This window comes from Poecilia latipinna, unplaced genomic scaffold (genome assembly GCF_001443285.1).
Source record: "Poecilia latipinna isolate Pla-1442-1.1 unplaced genomic scaffold, P_latipinna-1.0 Scaffold826, whole genome shotgun sequence".
Classification (NCBI taxonomy): domain Eukaryota; kingdom Metazoa; phylum Chordata; class Actinopteri; order Cyprinodontiformes; family Poeciliidae; genus Poecilia; species Poecilia latipinna.
Window position 1 is genome coordinate 194298 of NW_015113442.1, and position 16423 is coordinate 210720.

The 16423-nt window shown below is 38.9% G+C and overlaps 1 protein-coding gene across 1 annotated transcript in view; it reads right to left on the reverse strand.

Annotated features, from left to right (window-relative positions):
• Positions 1 to 15020, reverse strand: part of asap3 (ArfGAP with SH3 domain, ankyrin repeat and PH domain 3) — a 33677-nt gene extending 18657 nt beyond the window's left edge. Inside the window, exons 1-6 of the mRNA XM_015047434.1 lie at positions 14618 to 15020; positions 8879 to 8951; positions 5368 to 5513; positions 3629 to 3703; positions 1544 to 1593; positions 229 to 352 (exon numbers count right to left, since the gene is read on the reverse strand). Of these exons, the coding sequence (XP_014902920.1) occupies positions 229 to 352; positions 1544 to 1593; positions 3629 to 3703; positions 5368 to 5513; positions 8879 to 8951; positions 14618 to 14743 (594 nt within the window). The 5' untranslated portion in view covers positions 14744 to 15020. The remainder of the gene's footprint in view (positions 1 to 228; positions 353 to 1543; positions 1594 to 3628; positions 3704 to 5367; positions 5514 to 8878; positions 8952 to 14617) is intronic.
• Positions 15021 to 16423: the final 1403 nt, after the last annotated feature.

Sequence of the window (16423 nt, forward strand, 5' to 3'; positions counted from 1 at the left end):
TTTTCACATTTTGTTGCTTTGCAGCCACAAACCTGAATTGTTGGGGGTTTATCTGATGGGCCAACACAAAGTACCACATAACTCCTGAGAAAGGAAAATGTCAATGCCAGATGGAAAACGCAACCCACAAGGCGGACCACCAGTGTAAAAATAAATAAAAGCCACCACAGGTAAGCAAGAGTCCAGGTTTTAATGTTTGAACTGGCCCGGATCCCTGCCTTCTCTCACCTCACACATCTGCAGCTGGAAAATCCTCCTCTCCCTCTCCATGTCCTCCCCTCCGTCTGATCCGTCTCTCCTGTTCACCCCCAGCTGCCGCGTCTTCTCCCTTCTTTCCTTCTCCAGCTTCCCTCTAAAAAAGGGAAGAAGAAAGCAGAATTTGAGGCAACAAAAATAGAGGATCATTCTTAATCATTCACCACCGTCACGTGTTTAAAAGTCTATTTTCTGAAGAGACGACATGTCATCGTGTAAAAGAGTGGCTCATTTTAAACTAAGTCATCTGAAAAGCTGGAGGAAAGCCAGAAAAGTTAAAACATGTTTATATCAGCAGAAAACATTCGACAGCACAGATGCTGCACGCTTTATTAAGCTTTATTTTATTGCAAAGTAATGGGAAATAACCAAACGGACGACATATTATTCTGTGCTTTCAAATGTGTTTTATAGTCACTGAACTTTGTCACATTTTCCCCAGTTAAACCCACAACTTCAATATTTCACTGGGATTTTATATAACTGAGGACAGAGTAGTGAACATGGAAAAAGTGGTACATGGTTTTTATTATATTGCAAATAAAAATCCAGGAGCTGTGGAGTGGATTTGTATTCAGACTGTTTAAAACTTCAGGTTTTCTACAGACCCAGAAACTGAAATGTTTCCATTCTCCTTTGCAAAATAGCTCAAATTCCCTCAGACAGGATGTACAGCTTCTGTGAACATTAATCTTTGCTTGGATTTAGGTCTGGACTTTAACTAGCCCATTCTAACACATGAACATTGCTTGATCTAAACCTGTGGCTGTGTGTTTGTGTTTCTGTCCTGCTAGTAGGTCAAGCTTAGCCCCAGTCTCAGGTTTGACCTCCATGTGACTCTATTCATATTCAACTTTGACGAGTTCCTCTGTCCCTAGAGTAGAAAAGCATCCCAAAGCATGATGCTGCCTCCACCGGTGGGGGATACGTTCAATGAATTTAGACCAAAAGGTCAAACTCTTATCTGCTCTGACTGGAGCATCTGGTAAGTGTCCAGTCAACAGATTCTCCCACCTGAGCTTTGAATGTGTGCAGCTCCTCCAAATTTTGACATTTTTACAACATTTTGAAGGCAATCTGTTACACTATCATTCTTTTAGTATAGGAGATTAAAGAAACCTTCATAATAAAATATGCATTGCTTTTCTTCCATTTTCCTATGAAGCACAGCAAATCACAATATGACAGATCAAAGTTTGAAAAAGTTTGTCTTTCATTCAAACTGTTTTTTCTCAGAGTAAATATCAAGAATGTTGCAGCCTGAGAGCAAAAAGACGAGTGTAATTACAATTTTATGTCATAATCCTTCCAACTCTTCTCCATGTGTTTCTTCAGCTCCTGTAAGAGAGTAGAATAGTTTCAGAACAAGACGTAACTCCTTCTGTTACGTCAACCTGCCTTGCTGAACAGGATTTCTGTGGCAATTTGCCATCCGCCACAGTGACAGTCCAGTCATGGAGTCAGCTGTTCAGAGACAGGGCAGGACGGGAGCTTACCTAAGCATTCGTCTGCTGTTACTCACTGGCTTGTTGGCACGGTGAATCAAGAGGACAAAAATACTGAGCAAGACACGTGAAAGCAACAGAGGCAGAGCCAGGCTTTACTCAGGCTTACATAATCTGTGCAGATTAGAATATTTATTGTCTTTATGTAAGAAAATAATATATAAATAACCTCATAAATGGTCAACCATATTGGGTATACATAGTCATATATCTATGTATAAATTGGTGTTTTTATCTGTTATCTTATTTCCTGTAAAGTTTATACAGTTGTAGCTTAATCTCTGTGTGCAAGTGAACCAAAGAAAAATGTGGTAACACTTTATTTGAAGGGGGTTGAATAAGACTGTCATGACACTGTCATAAACATGACATAACATGTCATGAACATGAATAAGCCTTCATGAATATTTATGACTGTTGTCATAAAGCGTCATTCGGTAAATTATGACACTTTTAATACAAAGCTGACATTATTCAAAATGTCTTTGCTATGACAACTTGACATTAACCAAGAAATCATTACTGATATAAATTTGCTAGAAAAGTATTACTGATTGCACTTTAAAAATTAGGTAACTTTATGTTATTTAAGGTAAAGTTTAAACGGTAATGATTTCTTGGTTAATGTCAAGTTGTCATAACAAAGACATTTTGAATAATGTCAACTTTGTATTAAAAGTGTCATAATTTACCGAATGACGCTTTATGACAACAGTCATAAATATTCATGAAGGCTTATTCATGTTCATGACATGTGTTGTCATGTTTATGACAGTGTCATGACAGTCTTATTCACCCCCCTTCAAATAAAGTGTTACCAAAAATGTTTTGTTTGTGCACAAAATCTTTGCCAATAAAGCTCATTCTGATTCTATTGGCCATCATAAAATGATGCTTTTTCTTAATATCATTTCATGCACCATTTTCTTCAAAAGAATTTCACCCTAAAAGCATCAATTTTACATTTTTGGTATGATTAAAAAGATGCAGACTAGGGCTGAAATGATTAATCAGATTAACTGTGATGAATCAATTTTTGAAGTAATTTAGTAACAGACTCAGATACATGCCATTTGCTGAACAAAAAACGACATGCTCAGAGCTGTAATTAAGCCAAACTGTACAAGAATATATACGTTTTGAATTTAAGATAAAAACACCTTTGTCTGTAAATATGTTTTACCCAAAACTCCTGAAAAGGAATAGTTTTAGCTTCACTTGGTTCAAATTCTGCAAAAACAAAAATCTCAGGCTTTTGCACCTTTTGCTGTCCATTTAATCAGTTAATCCAAAAAATAATAATCAACATGTCAACCCTGCTGTTGATGTTAAGTCAAGCAGAGAGGGCCGAGCTTTTCTCATGTTGATTATAGATGTGCAGATCCTTTATTACAAATGATCCAAGTGTCCTCTAAAGGAATGCCATGTCATGGCATTTAGGCAATAAAATATTTTAAAAGGAATTTAATTATTTGTTTCCAAAGAACTGCATCCTGTTTTTTACTCTTTGAGAATAAAAACAGATATATTACTCATTAGAATATTACTAATGAATTATTTCAGTAAAAAAAGTGAAACAGATTTTTTTAGATTAATAAATTTAACATTTGTATTTGCGATCATTTTAATAAAAAGGCCTCATGTGTTGCTGTTTAACACATACTAGAGACTGAAAGGATTACTTTGGATAGCATAAAAACATGTTTCAAAGAGCTACAGTAAGTATAATAAATCCATTAATAAAGGTTGCCATTAATTTAAAGCTTTAGTATTATAATATCTTCATGTCTTGGTAGCTGCTAATGCCATTTAAAAACTATAGAAGTTGTTTTTGCTGAAGTGTTTTTTGTCATTCTGTTCATACTCACTAATCTGCTGTCCCGGAGTTCAGACTTCAGCACGTTTTCCAGAGGAAACGCCATGATGTTGTTGAGGTTTTGGACCTAAAAGATAAAATCAAACAGCAAATGACTAAAGAGAGTTTAGATCATCGCGCGCGCACACACACACACACACACACACACACACACACACACCCTTATACATGCTCAAAAATTCACCCAGCATATGTACTATATTTCCCAATAGGCCTGCATTTCTGGGAACGAGAAAATGAGGTGCACTCATTTTGAACTGGTGAGTCACCCGATGAACGATGTGAGGATCCGTGTGATGCAACTGTGATGGTAGTTTGGGGTTTGGTAACGGTAAAGAGTGGGTTGTAATTAAATTCAGATTTAGGAGGTTCACAATATTTTAGCACTGAATGAATCACAATGCAACAAACAGGTTACCAAACAGGGCACACTTTACAGTCACAAACTACAGAGACAAAAATGAAACTGCATTTTTCCATGGTTAATATGAACAACTCAACTGAATAACAATCAAATCTGCTTAATGGAAAGATGTAAAAAAATAGATGAAGGAATATCTAAATGTTGAATTAAGTCTGAGGAAACCAACTAGAATCTTTTGGTAAACTATTGCAAAGGGAAATTTTGCAACAAATGATTATAATCTGGGGTTGCGTTTTGGGGAGAACATGAATGAAATTCACAACAGACCCAAAACCTTCAAACTTCTGCAAGAAGGCTTAAGATGAGGGGTGCAACATTACAGAAGGTCTAAATTCAACCAAAGAGTGGTTCCACTTTACATCCAACACGTTTGGACAAATTTTGCAAGGTGTAGGCTGAAAGACTTTTACCCAAGAAGACTAAATCCTGTTGGTGTAGCAAATCGGTCATTGTAGTTTTTATATTTTTCTCGCAACAAGTTTGTTACACAGTTGAACAACACAAGATATGTGTCATAGTAAAGGAGGATACTTTTAATCACTTGTATTTCACAAAAACCTGGTGTTTTGTAAGGGGTGTGGACACTTGGAGAGCCACTGCTCATGAACAGCTGCCACAGTTTCCGGTCAGGGAAGTAAATCAAATCGTTTTTGGGTTGTTTTGTTTTTTTTTTGGTTCTTAGAATAGCTACACACCTACAACCTCCAGGTAGCCATGCACAGGCTTCTTGTGTTGCTTTTCTGGTGAACTGCTCTTCCCCAAGTTAAATAATGTCCAGCCACTTTCGTGAGTTGACTGTAGGGCTAACCTTGCTGTGTTGACACAGCGGCCTGAACTCCAGGAGGAAAGCTTTGGGTGGTTTCCAGAAGCTGAGGCAAGCAAGTTCATAACAAGTTTAATCGGACACAGGAAAACACTGTGAACAAGTGACAGACGATCAATGTATGCCTTAAATCACTCATTTGAATCATTGAGATCCACTTTTAACATCTGTTAGGCATCGTCTCCAGTGAGAAGCCCTGACTGACACAATTTTGGGGGGTGGGAGGGTTTGGTGTGTGCTGGTGCTGACTCACGCCTCACACACAGAGGCCTGGGATAAATTACCAACACCACAGCGACAGAGAGAGATCAGTGGGAGGGTTCTGGACCGTCCCAGGCAAAAGGTGCAGCTAATAAAAATCCCTTTCTTCTCACACCGTGTGTGTTCAGGTTACAGCATTCTTTTCATCTCTGTTTTGTCTTCTTTCTTAAACACTCTATTGTCGTTGTAGTTCAAGTTCCCATTTGCACTTTCTCCCCCTCACCAGGTTTTTGAAGAGGGACGTGACCTCTCTGGTGAAAACGGCCAAGTTCAGGAAGCCTGTGGAGATTTCATTGTTGTCCTGACTCAGGTGGCTGTTCCCCAAGTTCTCCATCACCTCAATGTACTGCTCTTTGTTTTCCACGTGTGCTAAAAAACAACAACAACAACAACAACAAGACACAGACAAGCAGAGCATGAATATTGATCCAGACAAAGAAAAACAAATTACTCAGACTTGCACTACAAGTTCAGAAAACTTGATGATGGCAGACAGACTTTGACAAACATGTGGGATAGATTAGAGCAGCAGACAACTAAAGATCCATGTTTCTGCGGTTTATACGGCTCTTTACCAGAGGTCATGACCTTAGGCAGATTAAAGACTTGAATCTTTATGAGCATAAATCGGTTTGTCATCGGCAAATGTTTGTTTACAATTACATGAGACATTTATGATCCTGTTATTATCCTCTTCGTCTCTTTTGTCCAATGTGAAAAACAACTCAGCGAAACAGATGTTACATTTTTATCAATTTGATATTTTGTTAGAGAGGCCTAGAAAGGAAAGAGACATTTTATTTATGCTGCTGCAGCTCCATGTTTTAATATAAGACTAAGTTATTTCTTAGCAGGCTTTGTAAGCTCATACTTTACATCTAAAATTTCCCGATTGAGAAGGTGCTAAAATAACTTGATGAAAAACAACATGAGCACCTGTTTGACTCATGCTGTCTGTCAGAATGTTTCATCTTAAAGAAAAGTTTAATTGAAAACAAAGTAATTGTTAAAAAAAAATATATATATTATTTTATTAGTGGAGAAGTTTCTGGGTTTTGTAGCAGTAATTAACCAAACAGACACATAAGCTGGTTGAAAACAGACAAGAAAAAGCTTTCTAGTTGAGTTTTATAGATCTGGTTGGGAGGAAGTACCTCCAGGATTTACCCTGAACCATCAAGTGGGAGTTTTTGAGTGGGAGGATTTCTAATTCTTACTGGCTGACTTCCTCCAACATTTTGTTTCAGACATTCCCCAGTTCAAACTCAAGTGTGTTTCCAACTGTGAGACATGGAACATTTTCCACCTGCATTGCACATGTTCCATATCGCACATGTGTAAATTTCAAAGTAATAATTAAAACTGTTGATTCTGTCCAAGCAATTTCACTGAAAAGTCAACAAAAAGGTGGAGCAACTTAAAAAAAAAGTCACCACAGATCTTTGAGTTAAATCTCCTCTAAAAGCAAGAACACAAAGCTCTGCATCAGCAAAATGTATTAAAAGTTTGTTAAATGTTTTCATGAAGTACGTTCTCTATAAAACCATCATTTATAGTTTTATTGCTGAAAATAAAGGCTTTTTATTTTGCAACAGGAGCATGTTTCCATTCCCTGTCGCACTCAGTGAAGTAGGAGACATGACGTTGTCAGCTGACGTAATTTCTATAAACAGAGTGTGAAAACTGACAAAAAAAAAACCAGCTAGGGCGAAACAGGCTTTCACCTCACAGTTATTCTAACTAACCCAAAAAGAGAAAGGATGTCAACATTTACCGTAACATAACAATAGAGAATTATAAAATAGGTAAATTAGGGCAAACATAAACGCCAAGAAACTTTGATTTTATAAATAAATTCATGAAACTCAGAAAGCAAACAGCTGAATCACCAAAAAGCCTGAGGCTGATTTTTCAGCCGACCTTTAAAAGTTAAATACCACTAGAGAAACTCTACACTGACTGGTCTGCAAGAACACACACAGAGTCACAAACCGCAGCAATCTGGAAGAAAACGTGTACTTAGAGTCAATGTGAATGAAAAGAAGGCGTACCTCACAACGTGTTATTGCATGTGTGACGAGGTAAGGGGTCGTCTGACCTGCACATGGGGGAGGGGAGGCTGCACAACTTACCCTATTTATGTAGAAGTAATAAATAGTCCTCCTATTGGCCTCCAATCATCACATTACCGGAACTCCTCCATATGATCTTACTAAGATAAACAGGAAGAAGATGGAAGTAATGATGGACTTCTACTCTGCACATACGGGAAAGCCGCTGACTGTATCGGGTTGCCTAATTCAGTGCAGCTGCCTGGTTCTGGCAACAAAAAAACGTTGGATGATTGAAATAGGAAGCAGGATGTTAAGCAGAGAAAACGGTTTTCTGAATGCGTTACTCAGTTGTTTTGAACATTTTTGAGAAAGTGCTCACATCTGACATATTTCTGCTGAATTACGCTGACGACAGTCTGCATGACGCACTCTCAGTAGGAGAGCAACCTGGGCTGCTGGACTTCAAGGTCACTGAACTGAGCAGCGGATTGTTGCCATTTACTTTCACACAGACACTTCTAAACCACACATTAATATAAAAACAATCATCAGAATGCACACCAGGTATCTGTCCCTGTCCTCTAAACAGCTCGGTTCCACTTTGGCTTCCTGACATCCTCATCTGGCGCAGTAAGATGAAATATGTGGAGGCTTCCCAAAGCACTGAGCTGTTTATCTCGCAATAATAGAGGCTGACATTTATCCCAAAACAAGCTACTAAGTAGACATGCTTAGCTTGTTTTGGAAAGAGTACCATAGTCAAGCAATGCTTTAGTGCTCTTACGTCTAAATACGTAAATCAGAACCTTTAATTTTTCCATAACAATTTGCCAAATGATGCCAAATTATATGTTATTTCATGACATCTTCTTCCTCATACAAAGAGTGTGTTATATGAAGACTGAAACTTCTTACAATACTATTTTAGATTTAGTTTCAAACTTGTCCACTGCTAATATTCACACTTGTGAAGCCACAAGTTACCAAAGTTGCTGAGAAGTTATTTTTTCCATCCGCAAGTCAACTTTCAAGACTTGAAGGGGAAACTCCAAGACAAATGTTAAGTGTGTCGGGGGCAAAGTCAATAATATATGAGGCAAGTCCAAACTCAGTTATACTTTTGAGGGTTTGTCAAGTCTAAAATCCTTGAGATGGAAGTTAAAATCATCTTTCAAGTCTTTGTGTGGGAAGTCGAAGTCGAATCCCAGCACCATGAGGGACAAATCAAAGTCCAGTCGTATGTCTTTGAAGGACAGGTCCAAAATGGGTTGCATATCTTCCAGGGACAACTCCAGGACAAGTTGCATGTTTTGAGGACCAAGTCTAAGACAAGGATCAACTCTTTGATGTGTAAATAAAAGTCAAGTCCCAAGTCTTCGGGGATCAAGTTCAAATCCAGTTTAAAGTCTGTAAGGGGAAAATCCAAGTAAGTCACATATTTGGTTATGTCTCACAGTTGGAAACACTACAATTAGGTTAAGATTATGTGAATCATAAACAATAACACTGCTAAGTGTTATTTCCCACAGATAGCTGTGTTAAGATTTCCACGATGTGATTCTTTGCTGCTGTTTGTGTAAAACTGATGCTGGGTTGCTGCAGCCTATCATTGCCACAAAGAGCGGCTGCGACCATGGTACCCCTCCTCCATGGTGACGGATGCTTTGCTTAGGCGCTTACAGAGTCCAGACGTGTGTATTGCTTTAATCGTCTTCTTCATCCTGTGCAGAGTTGAGTTGTCCGTCTCCAGACACTGGAACACACAGAAACAACATTTACTCAAACAACTGTCTGACAAATCTACATATTGGGAAGATAATTTGAGCATTGTTCAAAGAGACATTTGAGAAACCGTGTCTGCCTGATCTTCTCACAGTGTGTGACTAAGGCAGACGGGTTTTATCCAGATAACTGTCTTGGCTTGCCATTCACAGCCCCAGATGATGCAAGTGCAGTTGTGTCACTTGCAGCTTTTCAGGTTTAGGCTGTACTTGGAAGCAGACCAGAGGCAGGTTGCTACCTGGCTCCACTCTAAATGAGCAGTAAACCTTATTCAAACCATGAGGACTGAAGCTATTTATTTAGTTTATTCTCCTCACACAGGCCACTTGTTGCAGTAAGCTCGTGTTGAGGCTCCACCCAGGAGGCACCGCAAATAGCTCAAAGGAGACAGTAATTTATATTTGACTGAGACCATGTCTTGTTGCATGTTGTTGTTGTTGTTTCCCCAGCCCTGCCCTTTGTAGTTAAGAACTCTCCCTGATTTATTCATCAAAAAGGGCGAATGTTGGGTGTATTTATGGAAAGCTACAGTCGGAGAATGGAAAGAGTTTTAGTGAAAGCTGCTGCCTCATTTGAGCTGACTTCGCTTCATAAGCTGGACACCAAGAAACGTTGCAGTGTCACCAGAAACTTCACAAGGTGAATCTGTTCAATCACATGGCAGCAACTGATCACATTTATCTCTCCAGACATGGGAAAGATGGTATACTGAAGTTCAACGTCAGAACAGAGAGGACAGGAACGTAAGCGAGACTAAACATGACGTAGGTGTTTGTGCCAGACTAGTATTTCATAAGCTGTTGATTTACATGGATTTCAAATAACCATTTCTCTGGAGAATGGTCTGGACAAATAGAAAATACTCAAGGAGTAGAGTTTGGAGGATAACAAATGTCTTGCTGCTGTGAGATGAGAAGAGCAGACTGGTTTAAGACGATACAGAGACTCAGATAAAGCTCAAATAACCTCTCACTTTGCAGAATGTTATTTATCTAGTACACATGGGAGCACAACACCATGAAGAAGACCTGCTACAGCAGCAGACGACCATGCCTGTCGTCATTTCTGCCAGTTAAGAATAAGGAAACTGAGGCAACAATTCACAAAGACTTATCAACACAAAGACGAAAGGAGGAAAAATGTTTCCAGGTAAAATTAGTCAGCTTTTCCGTCGTCGCTCAGGCGCATCATAAAAACATGGATCCATCTTCTTCTGCATTAACTTTTAAGACTGGTGGTGGAAGTGCAAGTTTGGAGATATTTTTTGACACACTTCATAGATTTAAGGCTGTTCTGATGGAGACGAATAAATCCTAATAAACATAAAGTGTGTATCCTTAACCTTTATCTGCCTTTATTAAAACTAAAAGTGCATCAAAAATCGTGGGAGATTTCAGTTTAATTGACGTCAATGACCTGAAATTGCTTTATATATATTTCAATCTATGAGTTGTCAAGGGAAATTGGGTCAATTCCAGTCTCTGTTTGCACAACTGGTGCATCTCTGCTTTCCTTCCATGCATCAGAAAAGTCAAGCTGACCAGAAATCCAGTCCTTTGTGCAACAGATAAGGAGCTCTGCCCGTCTCATGTGATTAAACTTTAAAGGCTACAAAGTCTGCTTGAGAGCTACTCTGCATGTAGCTGGCATGTGATCCTGTATTTCCTACATTACATACAGAACTCTATGCCAGAAGTTTAATCCCAAGAGAAACTTTTCAATCTCTTTATAGGACAAAAACATATTTTCTTTATTGCTATGATCTCCCTGAGTCTTTGCCTCTAATCAGGACAGATAAGTAGCAGCCAGATTGTGTGTGTGTGTGTGTGTGTGGGGGGGGGAGGTGTAAATAGTGTCTGTGCCCTAAACCACAAACATGCCCACACATTCACCCTCGTCATCAATCAAGCTTCTGCTTCTTGGGCAGACTAAACATTATACCCATATCCAGTTAGAAAAAGTGTGTTGCCCTTACATCTGTGTGTCTGCGTGCACACATGTTGGATTCCAGCATGACTCTCCCCACTGAGCTATTTCTGTTATGCATTTTCCAATAGATCATGTCCATAAAATAAGGAACCTAAACCCAAGCATAATGCATCAGACAGCTGCAAAAAAGTGGATTCTCCAGTCCAGCTTTGCTTCATTGTTATGGTTCTAAAGAACTCCGAAGGAAAACCTTAAAAATGTCTTCAGTCCTATTAGAATATCTGCATTATTTTAGGGAGTTTTGCTTGACATGAATTCATTTTCTACACAAATTAAAAATCCTCTTTTTACAAAACAAAAAAAAATCTGGGTGACTAATGAGATCCCCAATGATCTATAATGTCTTGTGATAAGATGAGAAAGGGTGGGCTTGTGTGTATGTGTGCGTGTGTGCATGCGTATGCACACTTGAATTATTTGTTTTCTGGCAAGGTTCATGGCAACTTCTCTCTCCGTTTCCTCCTTTGCCTGAGGATTTTTGGGAGGAGACATTTCAAATAAACAGAATTGCACACAGAGACCTCAAACAAGCCTGAAGCTAGCCCTGCAGTTCAAACAAAAAAAACAAAACAAAACAAAAAACTGGCCTTCACCACCATGCTTCCCAACTAGGACAAACACAGCCGTGCATGATTAAAACCACAGGCTCAACACTCTGTCAACTGGTGACACTTTTTTGTGACATGTGGCCAGTGTTTGTCTGATTCCTGCTCGATCGAGGACGTCCAGTTCATTCCTGAAAGGCAACATTAGTTTATGTAACTTTTACTGTCCTGATGATGCAAGTCAGTCCACACTGAATGCTACAGAGAACCAACATTCAGCCCATTTTTCCTCAACAATGTAAGATTGGAAAAACGGTGGGAAACAGGCAGAGGCAATAACAAAGCAGAACAGCATGGCCTGGTTACTGTTATTAAAAAATAGCCAAGTTTGTAAAAGTTAGCATTTGAAAATAAGATTTTCCTTCATACGGTTTCCAAAATGTACAACTTTTTAAACCAAATTTGTATCTTTAGAGTCTGATCTGTCCATTTTATAAAAAAGTTTTTACAACTTTTCGGCACAGAAAAGTGGAAAAATATTCTGTGTAAGAGACAGCAGTTTTAAATCTGACATAAATTGAGGATTTACACGTTTATCCTCATTTAGTCATCAAAGCATAAAGCTTTGTCTGAGATTTGTTAAGCTTAAAACAGTGCATCAAAGTGCTTAGAAGGACAAAACGGTGAGAGTTTTTGATTCATCCAGTAAATGAAGAACAGTAAAATATTCTGATTGTAGTCCAAGGCAGTGTTTCCCAGCCCTGGTCCTCAAGGTACACAGCCCTGCATGCTTTAGGTGTTTCCTGCTTTATTACGACTCGTTCAGCTGAACGCAGTTCAGCAAACACCTGTCAACTGAAATCACTTGGGCTGAAGCAAGGAGACACCTAAAACATGCAGGCCAGTGAGCCTGCAGGGCCAGGGTTGGGGAAACACTGGTCTGAGATGTGGTACTGCCCTTCCCCCACATGTTTCTGCATAATTTGAGTCAGATGGCTGAAAGAAAGCTCCCCCACCTTTTCCCTTCTTACTAGAAAGACAAACTCAGCTGTTTGGAAATCTTTACAGCGACAAAAACAAGAACTGACTTGGAAATTAAAGAAGTGCTCAAAAGTAACCTCAACCTTCTACAAAAAGTAAAGTGGAAATTAACATGTCTACTAAGCAGCTGATAATGTGGCCTGACTAATTATTATTAATTGTATCATGTTTTATGGTTTTCTGCATTATTATTCAGTAAGCAGATTTTCATGCAACCCCTCAAACATCTATATCATGTCTTGATGACAGAACACATGAACCCGTGTCGTTTCCACTCATGCCATAGAGCCTAAAGGTGTATTACACTATTTTTTTGTGACAGAAAACTAATTTATGTTGATTTTCATGTTTTTTCTTCATATTTCAAAGTTAAACTATAAGATAAACAGCATGACAGAGTGTGACTCTTCTTCTGCAGAGATCCTCAGCAGAAGCAGGATGCATGTTAGCAGGTACAAATAAATGATGGAGTCATGTATGTTATTGGCAAGTTTAAAAAAAACAACAATATTTTACAATAAAATCTGGGGAGCTTTTTTATTAATCTTACATTTTACTTTCAGTTGTTCTTCTGCTTAGCAAAAGACATTTCTATGCTGCACAGCAGCATGGCTGCCTTGCAGCATAGAAGGTCCTGGGTTCAAATTCCTGCCTGGGTCTTTCTGCATGGACCTTGCGTGTTCTCCCCATGTATGTGCAGGTTCTCTCTGGGTCCTCCAGTTGTTTGCCTCTGTCCAAAAACATTCCTGTGAATTGCTCCCAGTAATTGCCCTGGGGTATGAGTGTCTGTCTGCCGGATGTTGCCCTGTGATGGACTTGCGGCCTGTTGGAGATATCTCCCACCTCTCACCCTCCAACTGCTGGTGACAAGCACCACCCCCCACCTCCAGACTCTCCCAGGAGAAACATGTAGACAATGGAGGGATGGAAGGATCAGATCTATAAAGAATGGAGTTATTTCCAAATAAGTTCTGACTGGCAGGTCTCAGCACCCAGCAGCCTCTACCCCAACAGTAAAATGTTTTAAACTTGTTCTGTTGTGTTGTTATAACATTTCTCTGTAAACTAACAGAAGAGGTTAAATTAAGATGTGGTTGACTTTGACTGTGGAGCAATTCATTCTAACATTCTGTTTTACTTTGTTTGTTTAAAATTTACAATAATAATTAGGAAAAACTATATATATATATATATATATATATATATATATATATATATATATATATATATATAGGTGATTCAGACAGCAGCAAATGACTGGGATGGATTTAAAAATGAAAGAGTAAAAAGGTAAAGGCTTCAAATGCATTCATTATTTTTCTTTTTTATTAATTTTCTTTTTCGATAATTTTTTTCCACATTCAGTATTTATTTAATTTGTGGCGACATTTAATTTAGTTATATTTTCTATATTCTGTGTTTATCATTTTTTATTTACTGTCACTTATTTTAATCAAACATTGATTTATTTTTATTTATCCTATTATAATTGTGTTATTTTTATAATCCAACCTGAGGAAGAAAAAGCAATATTGGCTTCAAAATTCATCCAAAAAGACAAAAAAATCAACAACATATATCAGAGATCGGATATATACTCATGTCAAAGTAATCGGTATCGGCCTTAAAAACTTATAGAGGAATATCTCTAAGTGGCATTATTACTTAAAATGACACAAACATTAAAAAAACAAGTTTAGAAAAGTCCCTCTCTATTCAAATTTGTTTTCTCTTAAATTCATACAAATAAAAATATGATGCATTTAAGACTACCTGACGAAGAGGAGCAGCAAATTTAAAATGCCCTAATGCCCCCCTCCTGGTGACGCCACTGCTTTACCTCTGGAATGGATCACTAACTTATTAGCTGTTTTTAGACCCGTTTATGGAAGATGAAACCGATCAGAAATTTGAAGTGGGTATGAATGTTGAAGGCGTTTCAGAAATCCGTCCACAGGTGAGTGTGTTCGGCCCATTACCTGCAGCGGCACCGCTAAGAAAGCCGAGCAGGTAAACAGACAACACGGAGGTGAACCGCCTCCCACCGCACCATTGTTCCTACCTCTTCCACGGCTGACACGGTGTTCTTGCAGTCGCTCATCTTGGACTGGAAGCTGGAAGTTCCGGGCGAAGACAAATCCTCGTTTGTCAGCTCGACAAAATCCGAAATACTTATTCGCTCCGGCATGATTCTAGAAAGAAAGGGGCTCCGAAATTCACCGAGCGAAATAGTGTGCCAAAGTTTTACGCGCGCATGTAATTCCCATTTGAAGAAGACGTGGAGTCTGTTTGCTTCGCTTGCGTTCAAACAGACAAGCTCGAAAAATGTGTCGTCCTTCAAAGAACCGGTTTCGCACAGGAAAGTCACCTAAAGGCAGAGCTGAGGTCGGACTGGACGTTCGCTCCACTCAGCAGATGTGTGCGCCTTGAGATCCTTCTGCGCGTTCCGGGAGGGAGGGAGGGATCTCTGGGGAATCACGTGGGGAAACTTTCTGGCGCAGTGGAACAAGCAAGGTTGTCCCTTTCATTAAGAACCTCTCATTTCTATGCAAACTCCTCAGAGCTTCAAGAACGGTCGCCATGGATAAGCAGAAGCGTCTCTCACGATGTGAGCTGCAGGAATTTGAATGAATAAAGTGAAGGAATTAAAAACTCGGAGAATAAACATTGTTCATCAACACTGAGTTTCTGTTTTAATTTAAGCTGCATGAAACGCAAATTTGTTGCAAAAACCTGGCCGTATGGAGGTTTGCATGTAGAGTTTTGGACATGCTTCTTATCTTGGCTAAGACTCTAAAGTACCTTATTCATGCTTCACAAAAGAGAAGCTTTTCATTGAAGCGGAGTTGCTGAAGTCCCTCCCTCCACTGCAGCCCCTGCACTGACATTTCCTGAAATATTCAGAAAACAACCAGAGAAGAAAAAAAAGGGAGAGAGGTTGAAAAAAAACCCCTGCAAGAATATGTGATTCAAGTCCAGCATGCCTGACATTGTCAACCCTGTCAGCTCAAAGAAAGGAGGTGTATCAGTGAACGTTGCCTCAGGGTGAGCAGTGATATCATATACTTTAAAGTAGAGATGATAAGAGGAAGCTGCATTATTTTTCTGTCGCCAGCCGCGAAATCTGCTACAAGATATACAGAGAAACAGTTCCAGCTGTGGGGAATAATATTCTTGTTTTCTCTGTGTTCATCTACGTAAAAAAAGAAAAAACTTTACTTTGTGAAATAAAGGTTTTATTTGATTTGCTACTCAATAAATGCAAGAGAAACTTGCACCCATATTTATACCCCAGATCGCATTTAGCTACACCACAACCACAAACATCAATGTAGTGTTGGGTTTATAAAAAAATATTGTGAAGCTGAAGTAAAAATATACACGATTTTTTTTTTTTTTGATGAATAGCAATCTGAAAAAGTGTGGGGTGCCATACAGCACCTTTACTCTGAAAGCCCAAAGTAAAACCCAACCAGTTACTTTCAGACGACATCAGAGAAGTACCTGAGCTGTTACTCTGGAGGAGCTGACGAGATCAGTCGCTCAGGTGAGAGAATCTGTTGACAGGACAGCCGTTAGTCACATGCTCTACGGAGCCAGACTGCAGTTCATGAGCAAAACTGAGGAAAAAGTCATGAGATATGAATACTTTTGTAAGCCTCTTATCTTGTGGCTCAACTATGTGGCCTTTCAGTGGATCTGCTGTTAATAAACACAAATTATTTGCTTTTTGTTTACTAAATAACTCAAACTCATAGAAATGTCCAGTATTTTATTCCCTGTGACTTTGCACAAACAAACATGCATTAAATATAAAACTGAAAGTGTCCAGAAGCTTTTCAAACACTTTTCTCTGGAAGTGCTAAAC